This window comes from Struthio camelus, chromosome 25, assembly GCF_040807025.1.
Source record: "Struthio camelus isolate bStrCam1 chromosome 25, bStrCam1.hap1, whole genome shotgun sequence".
Classification (NCBI taxonomy): Eukaryota; Metazoa; Chordata; class Aves; order Struthioniformes; family Struthionidae; genus Struthio; species Struthio camelus.
The window spans coordinates 7,787,380-7,799,442 of NC_090966.1; the positions used below are offsets into that span (position 1 = coordinate 7,787,380).

Sequence of the window (12,063 nt, forward strand, 5' to 3'; positions counted from 1 at the left end):
TGCTCTCCCCGGGCACTGCTCTCCCCGGGCACTGCTCTCCCCGGGCACTGCTCTCCCCGGGCACTGCTCTCCCCGGGCACTGCTCACCCCGGGCACTGCTCTCCCCGGGCACTGCTCTCCCCGGGCACTGCTCTCCCTGGGCACTGCTCTCCCTGGGCACTGCTCACCCCGGGCACTGCTCTCCCCGGGCACCGCTCTCCCTGGGCACCGCTCTCCCTGGGCACCGCTCTCCCTGGGCACTGCTCACCCCGGGCACTGCTCTCCCCGAGCACTGCTCACCCCGGGCACTGCTCTCCCCGGGCACTGCTCTCCCCGGGCACTGCTCACCCCGGGCACTGCTCTCCCCGAGCACTGCTCACCCCGGGCACTGCTCTCCCCGGGCACTGCTCTCCCCGGGCACTGCTCACCCTGGGCACTGCTCTCCCCGGGCACTGCTCTCCCCGGGCACTGCTCTCCCCGGGCACTGCTCTCCCTGGTCAATGCTCTCCCTGTGCACTGCTCACCCCGAGCACTGCTCTCCCCGGGCACTGCTCTCCCCGGGCACTGCTCTCCCCGGGCACTGCTCACCCCGGGCACTGCTCTCCCCGGGCACTGCTCTCCCCGGGCACTGCTCTCCCCGGGCACTGCTCTCCCCGGGCACTGCTCACCCCGGGCACTGCTCACCCCGAGCACTGCTCTCCCCGGGCACTGCTCTCCCTGTGCAATGCTCTTCCCACCCCCTGCTCTCCCCGTGCCCTGCTCTCTCCGGGCCCCGCTCTCCCCGTGCCGCGGTCCAGGCCAGGGCTGCCGCCACCCCGCACCGGGGCGGTGGGTGCGGGCGCCCCGGCGGCTCCCCCCGAGGGCGGCGGCCGCGGTCCCACGGCGAGGGGGACTGCGGAGCTCGGCACCGCCCCGGCCCCGGTACCGCCCCGGTACCGCCCCGGTACCGCCCCGGCCCGGCCGGGTCCGCCCGCCGCCGCCGCCGCCGCCGCCGCCGCTGCCACCGCCCCTGGGCGGAGCCGCCGGTCCCGCTCCGCCAGCGGCTGCAGCAGCGGCGGCGCCGAGGCGCTCGGGGCGCTCCAGCATGGGCGGCCGCCGCCTCCTCGGGCTCCTGCTCGCCGCCTGCGCCGGCCTCCTGCGCCCCGGCTGCCTCGCACGTAAGTCCGGCCCCGGCCCCGGCGCGCCGCTCCGCACCCCCGGCGCCCCGAGCATCCCCGGCACCCGCACCATCCCCGCTGCTCCTGAGCATCCCCGGCACCCGCACCATCCCCGCTGCTCCTGAGCATCCCCGGCACCCGCACCATCCTCGCTGCTCCCGAGCATCCCCGGCACCCGCACCATCCCCGCTGCTCCTGAGCATCCCCGGCACCCGCACCATCCTCGCTGCTCCTGAGCATCCCCGGCACCCGCACCATCCCCGCTGCTCCCGAGCATCCCTGGCACCCGCACCATCCCCGCTGCTCCCGAGCATCTCCAGCATCCTCACTGCTCCTGAGCATCCCCGGCACCCACAGCATCCCCACTGCTCCCGAGCATCCCTGGCACCCGCAGCATCCCCGCTGCTCCCGAGCATCCCTGGCACCCGCAGCATCCCCGCTGCTCCCGAGCCACGCCCTCCCCAAGGTCACTCGTCCGCGCCAGGCCGGACCCAGGCATCCGGGCGCCCCCTCCCAGCACCCGGGGCGGCCCCACCGCAGCCCCCCCACCGCAGGACCGGCCCCGCCTGGTGCCTTGCAGCCTGCCAGGCTCGGGAGGGCTCAGGGGGTTCCAGCCCTGCCGTGCCACATCCTTGCAGCACCAGCCCCACCAGGCTGGGGAGGGGGCTCCAGCCCTGATAGCCCTGCAGCAGGGCTGATGCCCCCGGAGTGGGACGGTCCAGGGCTGCCCGTGGCGACCCCCAGCCAGACAGCAGCACCTGCCTGGTGGGGCCTGGCCACATCTACTCGGGATCCTGCATCCTGCACCAAGGCCCCCGCAGCCGGGGCAGAGGGGACTGAGCACCCTGAGCAGGTCCCCGGCCCCCCGGGAGCAGAGCCAGGCGATGGCCCTTCCCTTGGGCTGCAGGCGCTGGGGCAGCGCGGCCACCCTTGGTCCTGCAGCGAGGGCTGGGACTGCAGCAAATGCTGCCGGGCTCCCTGGGGTTTGTCGGCCCCTGCGCCCCGCTGGAGCAGCCCTGCGAGGGGCTCGGGCACCCCGTCCCTGCTGCAGGCTCCTCTGCGGCTGCTGCAAGGATTAGCGCAACCGCCCCCCCGGCCCCCGGGCTCTCCCAGCGGGATCCCAGCCTGGCAGCTCCCGCCGGCCTCCCCCAGCTGCGGGGGGGAGAGGCCGGGGGCTGGCGGAGGTGGGGAGGGGGCTTCCCCGCGCCCACGGCAGTGCTGCGGCTGGTGCAGGCGCGGGAGCCCGCAGAGGTGTGTCAGCGCTCTCTGCAGTGGGAGGGAAGAGGCGAGAGCGGAGCCGCACGAGGCGCGGGATCGCGCCGCGCTGCTGAGCCCAGCGCGGAGCCGCCCGGCAGCGAGGAGGCCGTGTCCTCGGCTGACCCGCCCGGCGCAGACCCTTCCCGAACGCGGGGCCTTGGCGGGCGACGCAGAACTGCTGGCTCACGGGTGCTGGGCGAGGGCCCCGCGCGGCCCCGTTCCCGCAGGACGACGGCAGCGTCGGCCTTGGCAGCCTCTCGCCCCGGCCGGGTGCAGGCTGGCTGCCAGCTGCCTGCAGGCACCGGTCCGCCGCCGCCTCGCCGCGGGGCCCCCGGCCGCAGCACCCCATCTCAGGCTCTGGCCCGCGCCTCTCCTCCCGCAGGGCTGCGGGTCCTCGGCGGCTCGGGGAGCCCGGGAGGCCGGGATGGGGGGACAGGCGGAGGGAGGCGGGGGACGCCGCCCCGAGCTCGGCGCGCCGCCCTCGGCACCCCTTTCCCGCAGGGCCCTGCTACGATGAGCTCGTCGCCCCCCTGTACTCCTCCTCCATCGGTGCCTCCTCCAGATACAACATCTTCTACTCGGCCAGCTTTGCCCGGCTGCACAGTGAGTCGCACCCGGGGACGGGCGCCCGCTCTCGGGGCCGCGGCTGGCCCGTCGTGCCCGGTGCAAGGGGCAGCCGTGGGGAGAGCCGCCCCCCGCGGGGTCTCGCCCGTGCTGGGGGCTCGGGGGGCCCGGGGCTGCGTGCCCTGGGTGCGACGGTGCGCGGCCCGGCTGCCGGGGCTGAGCGCTGCTCCCCCCGCAGGCACCAGCGGCTGGTCCCCCGACCCCCGGGACAAGCAGCCCTGGCTCCAGATCGACCTGATGCAAAAGCACAGGATCAACGCGGTGGCCACGCAGGGGACCTTCAACACGTACGACTGGCTGACGCGCTACATCGTCCTCTACGGCGACCACCCCACCAGCTGGAAGCCCTTCTTCCAGCAGGGCAGCAACTGGGTACGGGGTGGCCGCAGAGCCGGGGGTCTCCGCGGGGCGGCGGGGGGCTCGCCCAGTGCCCCCAGCCCGCGGGGACGCTGCTGACAGCGGCCTCCCTCCCGCAGACCTTCTTCGGGAACGTGAACGAGAGCGGGGTGGTGCGGCACGACCTGCACTACCCCATCCTGGCGCGCTACGTCCGCATCATCCCGGTGGCCTGGAACCCGCGCGGGAAGATCGGGCTGCGCCTGGGCCTCTACGGCTGCCCCTACCGTGAGTGCGTGGCCGCCCGGAGCAGGGCTGCCCCCGAGGGGACCCTGGAAAACCCTTCGCTGGGGGGTGTCCGAGCAATCTGCCTGTCCCGCAGGGTCCCACGTGCTCTACTTCGACGGCGATGACGCGATCTCGTACCGCTTCCGGGCCAAGAGGATCAGCACCATGGAGGACGACATCTCCTTCAACTTCAAGACGGTGGAGCAGGACGGGGTGCTGATGCACGGCGAGGGCTCGCAGGGCGACTACATCACGCTGGAGCTCAAGCAGGCCCAGCTCCTGCTGCACATCAACCTAGGTGAGCTGGGGCCGGGGGCCGGGGGGTCCGCACCCCGCCGGGCGCAGGGTGACGGAGCCCCCTCCCCAGGCAGCAGCCCGCTGCACACCAGCGAGGGCCACACCACGGTGGCGGTGGGCAGCCTGCTGGACGACCAGCACTGGCACGCAGTGCACGTCGAGCGCTACGGCCACCACGTCAACCTCACGCTGGACGGGGAGGTCAAGCGCTTCCGCTGCCACGGCACCTTCAGCCAGCTCGACCTCGACACCGAGGTGGGTGCAGCCGGGCCGGGCTGGGGCGCGCGGTGCCTGCTGGGCGCTGGGTACCTGGTGCCGGTCCCCGGCGTGGGGCTGAACCCCCTCCCTCTGCCCCCCAGCTCTTCTTCGGGGGGGTGATCGACCAGGACAAGCAGCACCTCACCTACCGGCAAAACTTCCGGGGCTGCGTGGAGAACATCATCTTCAACGGGGTCAACATTGCCGAGCTGGCCCGGCACCAGCGGTCCAATATCCGCTTCGAGGTCCAGCCTGGGCAGCCCCTTCCCGGGGCGCAGGGTCCCGGCCCCGCCGCGGGGTCACCCCTTCCCCGGGGGTCCTTGCAATGGGGGGACCCCTTCCCCGGAGCTCCCATCCCTGCCGTGGGGTGACCTTGTCCCTGAGGCCCCCGTCCCCGCGGCGGGGTGACGCGAGGCCGCTGCCACGCTCAGCCGCGCGGCCCGGCATCGACCGCGCAAGGTCGTGCCTGGCCCGGGGCGTGCGGCCGGCGCGGCCGGGCGGAGCGGGGGGAGCCGGGCGCGGGGGCCCCCCCACGGCCGCCCCGGCTGCTCACCGCCTCCACCCTCCCCTCCAGGGCAGCGTGGGCCACTACTGCCAGGACCAGCCGAACACCCCCATCACCTTCGCCGGCATCAACAACTACGTGCAGGTGCCGGGGATCCCGCGGAGGAACCGCCTGGCCGTGAGCTTCCGCTTCCGCTCCTGGGACACCGCCGGGCTGCTGCTCTACACCAGCTTCGCCGACCGCCTGGGCTCGCTGGAGATGGTGCTGAGCCAGGGCCAGGTCAACGTCTCCATCGCTCAACCTGGCAAGAAGAAGCTGGAGTTTGCCGCAGGTGGGCCGGGCGGGGGGCGGCCGGCGGGGCGGCAGGGTGCAGCGCGGTGCCGCGGCCGCGCGCTCACCCCCTTCCCGCGCAGGGCATCGCCTCAACGACGGCTTCTGGCACTCGGTGCAGCTGGTGGCGCGGGACGGCTCGGCCGTGGTGACCATCGACGACGACGACGGCGCCGAGTTTCGGGTGGCGCACCCCTTCCAGCTGCGCACCGGCAGCCAGTACTTCTTCGGAGGTGGGGGCCGGCCGGGCCGCGGGCGAGGACGGGCCGCGGGGCCGGGCGCCGCTGACCCCGCCGTGCCTTGCAGGCTGCCCCAAGCCGGCCTCGCTGACGGGCTGCCGCTCCAACCAGACGGCCTTCCACGGCTGCCTGCAGATGCTCAGTGTGGACATGCAGCCCGTGGACCTGGAGCTGCTGGTGCAGCGCCGGCTGGGGCAGCACGCCGACGTGCTCTTCGACGTCTGCGGCATCACCGACAGGTAGCGGCCCCGGCAGCGGGGCACGGCGGGGCCGGGGCCGCGCGGGCGCCGCGGACGCGAGCCCTCTGTGCCCCCGCAGGTGCACCCCCAACCTGTGCGAGCACGACGGCCGCTGCGTCCAGTCCTGGGACGACTTCACCTGCATCTGTGACCTGACGGGCTACAAGGGCGAGACCTGCCACAAATGTGAGAGCGGGGTCTCGCGGGGGGCACGGGGCGGGACGGGGCCCCCAGCACCCGACCCACCCTGATCCCGGCCCCACACTTCCCTTTTCCAGCCCTTTACAAGGAGTCGTGCGACGCTTACCGGGTCAGTGGGAAGACCTCGGGGAACTACACCATCGACCCGGACGGCAGCGGGCCGCTCAAGCCCTTCACGGTGTACTGCGACATCCGAGGTGGGCGCAGCGGGCGGGCGCCGGACGGGCCGGTCCCTGGTGTCCCTGGAGGGGGGATCGGTCCTAACAGCCTCCCGCCGCCACCGCAGAGGACCGGGCATGGACCATCATCCGGCACAACCGCCACTACGCCACGCGGGTGACGGGCTCCAGCGTGGACCAGCCCTACCTGGGGGAGGTGGAGTACTGGAACGCCTCCTGGGCCGAGGTCTCGGCCCTGGCCAACGCCTCCGAGTACTGCGAGCAGCGCATCGAGCTCCACTGCTACAGCTCCCGCCTGCTCAACACGCCCTGTGAGTGCCGGGGAGCGGGTGCCCGGCCCCACGGGGCGATGCCGCGGCGAAATGCCACAGCATGATGCCGCAGGGCAGTGCAGCAGGTCAATGCTGTGGGGTGATGCGCTGGGGCAATGCAGCAGGGCAAGGCAGCGGGGCAATGCTGTGGGGCAATGCTGCAGCATGATGCTGCAGGGCAAGGCAGCGGGGCAATGCTGTGGGGCAATGCTGCAGCATGATGCTGCAGGGCAATGCTGTGGGGCAATGCTGTGGGGCAATGCTGCAGCATGATGCTGCAGAGCAATGCTGTGGGGCAACGCTGTGGGGCAATGCTGCAGCATGATGCTGCAGGGCAATGCTGTGGGGCAATGCTGCAGCATGATGCTGCAGAGCAATGCTGTGGGGCAACGCTGTGGGGCAATGCTGCAGCATGATGCTGCAGAGCAATGCTGTGGGGCAACGCTGTGGGGCAATGCTGCAGCATGATGCTGCAGGGCAATGCTGTGGGGCAATGCTGTGGGGCAATGCTGCAGCATGATGCTGCAGGGCAAGGCAGCGGGGCCATGCCGTGGGGTGACGCGGCAGCGGGAGGCCGCAGGGCGACGGCGCAGGGCGACGCTGCGGGCAGCGCAGCCCCTCACCTGCCCGCGCCCGCAGCCGGGCTGCCCTTCAGCTTCTGGATGGGCCGACACAACGAGCGTCACTACTACTGGGGCGGCTCCCGGCCGGGCATCCAGCGCTGCGCCTGCGGCCTGGACAAGAACTGCGCCGACCCCAAGTACTTCTGCAACTGCGATGCCGACCATGCGCTGTGGTGAGCCGGGCGGGCGCCGCGGGCCGGGGGCGCAGCCTGGCCGGGGGGCTCGAGCCCCTGCTTGGCCCCTCTCACCCGCGCGCCCTTGCAGGAGGACGGACAGGGGCTTGCTGACCTTCGTGGACCACCTGCCCGTCACCCAGGTGGTGGTCGGGGACACCAACCGCTCCGGCTCCGAGGCCCAGTTCCTGCTGGGGCCGCTGCGCTGCTACGGGGACCGTGAGTGCCGGGGCCGCGTGCCGCGTGCCGCCGCGGGGCCCGTGCCCGTGCCCGGCTCTCACGCCGCTCCCGCTCCCCCCAGGCAACACCTGGAACACCGTCTCCTTCAACCGCGGCACGGCCCTGCTCTTCCCCACCTTCCAGGCCAACCACAGCCTCGACATCTCCTTCTACTTCAAAACCACGGCCCAGTCCGGCGTCTTCCTGGAGAACCCCGGCTCCCGGCACTACATCCGCGTGGAGCTCAACAGTAGGGGCGGCGGGGGCGATGGGGGCGGCGGGGGCGACGGGGGCCGGGCTCCCCGCTCACGCCGCCTGCCCCGCAGCCACCCGGGACGTGGTGTTCGCCTACGACATCGGCAACGGGCACGAGAACCTGACGGTGCGGTCGCCGGTGCCCTGGAGCGACGACGAGTGGCACCAGGTGAAGGCCGAGCTCAACGTGAAGCTGGCCCGGCTGCGGGTGGACAAGCTGCCCTGGGCGGTGCGGCCGGCCCCGCCGCAGAGCTTCGTCCACCTCGACTTCGACCGGCCCCTCTACGTGGGTGAGTGGCGGCGGCGGCGGCGGCTCCGCGGGCCGTGCGGCCCCCGCTGACGGCGGTCCCGCGCAGGCGCGGCGGAGCACAAGATGCGCCCCTTCCTGGGCTGCCTGCGGGCGCTGCGCATGAACGGCGTCACGCTCAACCTGGAGGGCCGGGCCAACGAGACCGAGGGCGTCCGCGCCAACTGCACCGGGCACTGCCGCGACCCGCCGGTGCCCTGCCAGAACAGCGGGCTCTGCGTCGAGCGCTACAGCCACTACACCTGCAACTGCAGCGTCTCCGCCTTCGACGGGCCCTTCTGCAACCGCGGTGAGCGGCTCCGCGCCGGCCCGCCGGCGCTTGGGGGGCCACGGGCCGGCCGGCGGCCGAGCCCCGCTCACGCCTGCGGGTCCCCCGCAGACATCGGCGGCTATTTCGAGGAGGGCACCTGGGTGCGGTACAACATCCTCTCCGTGTCGCTGTACGCGGCCCGCGAGTTCGCCAGCATCGTCGGCAGCCCCTGGCAGCCCCTGCCCGGCTACAACCTCACCAGCGAGGAGGTCAGCTTCAGCTTCAGCACCACCGCGGCGCCCGCCGTCCTGCTCTACGTCAGCTCCTTCGTCAAGGACTACATGGCCGTGCTCATCAAGGACGACGGTGAGGGGCGCGGGCCTGGCCCGGCACCGGGCCGAGCCCGGCCCCGAAGCCCCCCTGGCCCGAGGGAGCTGCCGGCCCGCTCAGGCGCCCGCTCTGCCCGCAGGGAGCCTGCAGCTGCGCTACCAGCTGGGCACCAGCCCCTACGTCTTCGCCCTCACCACCAAGCCGGTGACGGACGGCAGGCCGCACCACGTCAACATCACCCGCTTCTACCGCACGCTGTACACGCAGGTACGGGGCCGGGGCCGGCGGGAGCGGGGTGCGGGGAGCGGGGCGCCGACGCAGCGCGCTTCCCTCCCAGGTGGACTACCTCCCCGTCATGGAGCAGCAGTTCTCCCCCTTCGTGGACAGCAAGCTGGACTCGCCCAAGAACCTCTACCTGGGGCGCGTCATGGGTGAGCCGGCCCCGTCCCGTCCCGTCCCGTCCCCTCCGCGCTCTCCCGTCCCTGCCGCGGCCGCGGATGAGCCCTCTCCTGTCTGTGCCCCGGCAGAGACCGGCGTGATCGACCCCGAGATCCAGCGCTACAACACGCCCGGCTTCTCCGGCTGCCTCTCGGGGGTGAAGTTTAACAGCATCGTCCCCCTCAAAGCCATCTTCCGCCCCAGCAGCGCGGTGCCGCTCTACAGCATCCGGGGGGAGCTGGTGGAGTCAAGCTGCGCCTCCATGCTGCCCCTCACCACCCTCCTCATCCCCCCCGAGATGGACCCCTGGTACATGGGCACAGGTAGGCGCCCCGCGGGCCGGCGCCCGGCTCCCCGCCGTCGCGGCCCCGGGCTCTCCTGGCCCTGCTGCACGGCCGGTCCCGTCCCGCCTCCCCGAGACCCTCGCAGCCCCTCGGCGGGGGCGGGCGCCGGCAATGCTCCGCGGCCTCCCGCGGCCCCTCAGCCCCGGCCCCTCGTCCCCCACAGAGTTCCCCCACGTGCACGACGACGGCTGGATCGGGATCATCATCGGCTGTAAGTGGAGGCCGGCGGCCCCCCGGCCGCGCGCGCCCCCCGCCCCGGCGGCTCCCGGGCTCGCTGCCCGGCGGCCGCCCCCCAGCCCGCCCGTCTCCTCCCGCAGTCGTGATCTTCCTGCTGCTGCTGCTCGGCGGCCTGCTGGCCCTGCTGTACTTCTACCACCACCGCTACAAGGGCTCCTACCACACCAACGAGCCCAAGGCCGTCCAGGACTACGGCGGCGGCGCCAAGCCGGGGTCCGCGCGCAAGGACCAGAACCTGCCCCAGATCCTGGAGGAGGCGAAAGGGGACTAGCGGGGCTCAGCCCCCGCGGGCCTGCGAGCGGGGCACCCCCCGCCGCGGCCGGGGACCAGCCAGCGCCGCGGGACCACAGGGCCCAGCGCACCCGAACTGCCAGCGCCCAGCTCCGGACTGAAGCGCAGCTTCCTGGCCGCGCTCTGCCCGGCCGCCGGCCCCCCGGGCCGGACCGCGGCCCCCCCGGCCGCCTCTCGCGGAGAGCGCGGAGCCCGCCGGGGCCGCGGCGATGGCTGGGGCCGGGGCCGCCCTGCACGGAGGCGCCTGCCGGCTCGCGCTCTCCTGCTCCTTTTTCTATGGGAAACGCGCCGTGACGCCGCCCGGCCGCCACGCGCCCAGTTAGCGACGCTCGCGCATAGATCCCCCGCTTCTTTACTCGCTTCGCAAGAGCCACGAAGGAAACCGTGCAATACAGAGCATGAGAGCAGGGCGCCAGGGCCCGCTGGGGAGGCTCCCGGCGGCGCCCGCCAGCGCGCCCCGGCCGCCGCTGCCGCGCATGACGCCACCTGCACTTTGCTGAGAGATGCTGCTTTCATACTATCAGGTACAGATTCTTTCTACCATTTTTGTTGCTGAATATTCTACTACACTCTAATTTTTTTATTCTATCGGTTTGTATAAAAAACAAAACGGAACTTAATGTCAGATGTTACATGTAGAGTGAGTGTTGTGGTACGTGGTCTGTAGTTTGCTACTTCTCCCTAAGAAGTGCTAGTCCTGCTGATTACCTCCAGCCCAGGGAAAGCGCCTGTTCACACGCTGTAATGTGGTACGACAACGTTACAGAAAAGCATTTATCTACCCAAAGGCCTGGCTCCACTGGGCACTTTATTTTTAAAAATAATCTGTTTGTTGAATGAAATGTGAAGATACTCAAATAAAGGCAGAGTGACCGCGTTTGACACACTTCGGCCGCCTTTGGGTGTGGCGGGACAGCAGCCCCTCGTGCGTCCTGGGGCCGGGCTGCCTCCAGGAAAGGGCAGGGCGCTGGCGAGACCCCGCTCCCAGGGCCCGGAGCCGGCAGCGGGGGCCGGAGGGCCGGGGCTGGGCCGCCGCTCCCCGGACCCGGCCGGGGGTCGGCACCGCAAGGGCGCCCGGCTCTTCCCGCGCCCTCCCCTTCGGCAGCCAGCGCGAAGCGGGTCGCCGCCTGCTGCGGGTCCCCCGGGCCCTCGCGAGGGGCAGCCCTCGGCAGCTGCGACCTAGCAGCCTGCTGGGGCCGGCGGGAGGGCGGCCCAGGCCAGGAGCGCCGGGGAGCCCGCCTGGCTGCTGCTCTCCAGGCAACGCAGAGGGAGGCCAGCAGCCCACAGGAGGATGTTCGCTACCACTTTATTATGACAAAGGTTACAAGCCACGTTATTTTTAAAGTGCATTATAATTCACCGTCAACAAACCACAGACACAAGCCTCGCATAGTGCAGGTACGGCCAAGGCGGCAGAGGACACTGAACAGGCAGCAGGGCCGGGGCAAGCCAGGTGGACAGAGGCAGCAGAAAGCAGGGGATGAGGGGCGAGAGGAGCAGGGCTCAGGCAAGTGCTGGGCACAAGCGTTACTCCAGACGGACCTAGACCCCTACGAGCCCCAAGCAGGAAGGATGGGCCTCGCTTGCCCGCAGCGGGTTGCTGGGAAATACAGCAAGGCTAAGCAGGCCCGTGCCAGGGAAGGGGTCTGCTCCCGGGCAGACCCAGGAGCCCAGACCTTCCCGCGTCCGCAGCCTGACTGCGTTTCCCGAACACGGAGGCTGTGCCTCGCCGCACGGAGCGCTGCCGAGCCCCCGGCGAGCAGGCCGACGGCCTGAGCCGCGCACCCCTGCTCCCCTCCCAGGTGGGCGCTCGGCTCGTACGGTGCCCGGGCAAACGCCGTCCGCCCCAGAGCTGCGGAGCCCGCAGCTGGCAGGAACCAGGCTCCGGACCCACGTGGGAGAAAAGCAACGCATCCAGTCCTCTGGGGTGGCTCACCGCCGCGTCAGGGCTCAGATCCCCCCCAGAGGAGCCATTTCGGCGCTGTCACAGGAGTCCGACATCAGACCTCAGACGCCGTACCGCCAGGCTCTCACGCTGCCCTGGATGGCTGCAGTGCTGCGACTGCAGAGCGGCAGCGAGACCTGGCCGGGTGGGACAGCCTGTCCCCTGCATCGAGCACCAGGCTGGGCCTCCAGCTCCCTTTGCCGGCTCGCAGCGTGCTCCCTCGCGTACCTGAGGACACTGTCTGCTCCTGTGTGACGGCACCATCCTTCCAGGCCACCCAGGGCCCGGCTCCCTGCACCACCCTCCATTCAAACTCCCTCAGTCCCAGGCCCGGAGAATCACCCCCATAAAGACACCACTGAAAGACAAGAGCAGAGTCTGGGACGTGGCCCCTCCAACCTGAGAGCACCCTGGGCGGCGCAGGGGGGGCCAGCTGCTTGGCGGAGAAGGC

At 71.8% G+C, this 12,063-nt stretch overlaps 1 protein-coding gene across 1 annotated transcript; it reads left to right on the forward strand.

Moving 5' to 3' along the window:
- Positions 1-1,029: 1,029 nt before the first annotated feature.
- Positions 1,030-10,554, forward strand: CNTNAP1 (contactin associated protein 1). Its single transcript, XM_068919241.1, has 24 exons — positions 1,030-1,136; positions 2,895-2,996; positions 3,196-3,389; positions 3,494-3,641; positions 3,736-3,939; positions 4,009-4,193; positions 4,298-4,441; positions 4,771-5,032; positions 5,115-5,264; positions 5,338-5,509; positions 5,589-5,695; positions 5,788-5,907; positions 5,997-6,200; positions 6,840-6,996; positions 7,088-7,215; positions 7,298-7,465; positions 7,542-7,760; positions 7,827-8,066; positions 8,157-8,393; positions 8,497-8,624; positions 8,695-8,788; positions 8,885-9,118; positions 9,303-9,350; positions 9,457-10,554. Exons 1-24 carry the CDS (start codon positions 1,064-1,066, stop codon positions 9,645-9,647), a joined length of 3,909 nt encoding a protein of 1,302 aa, XP_068775342.1. The 5' UTR covers positions 1,030-1,063; the 3' UTR covers positions 9,648-10,554.
- Positions 10,555-12,063: the final 1,509 nt, after the last annotated feature.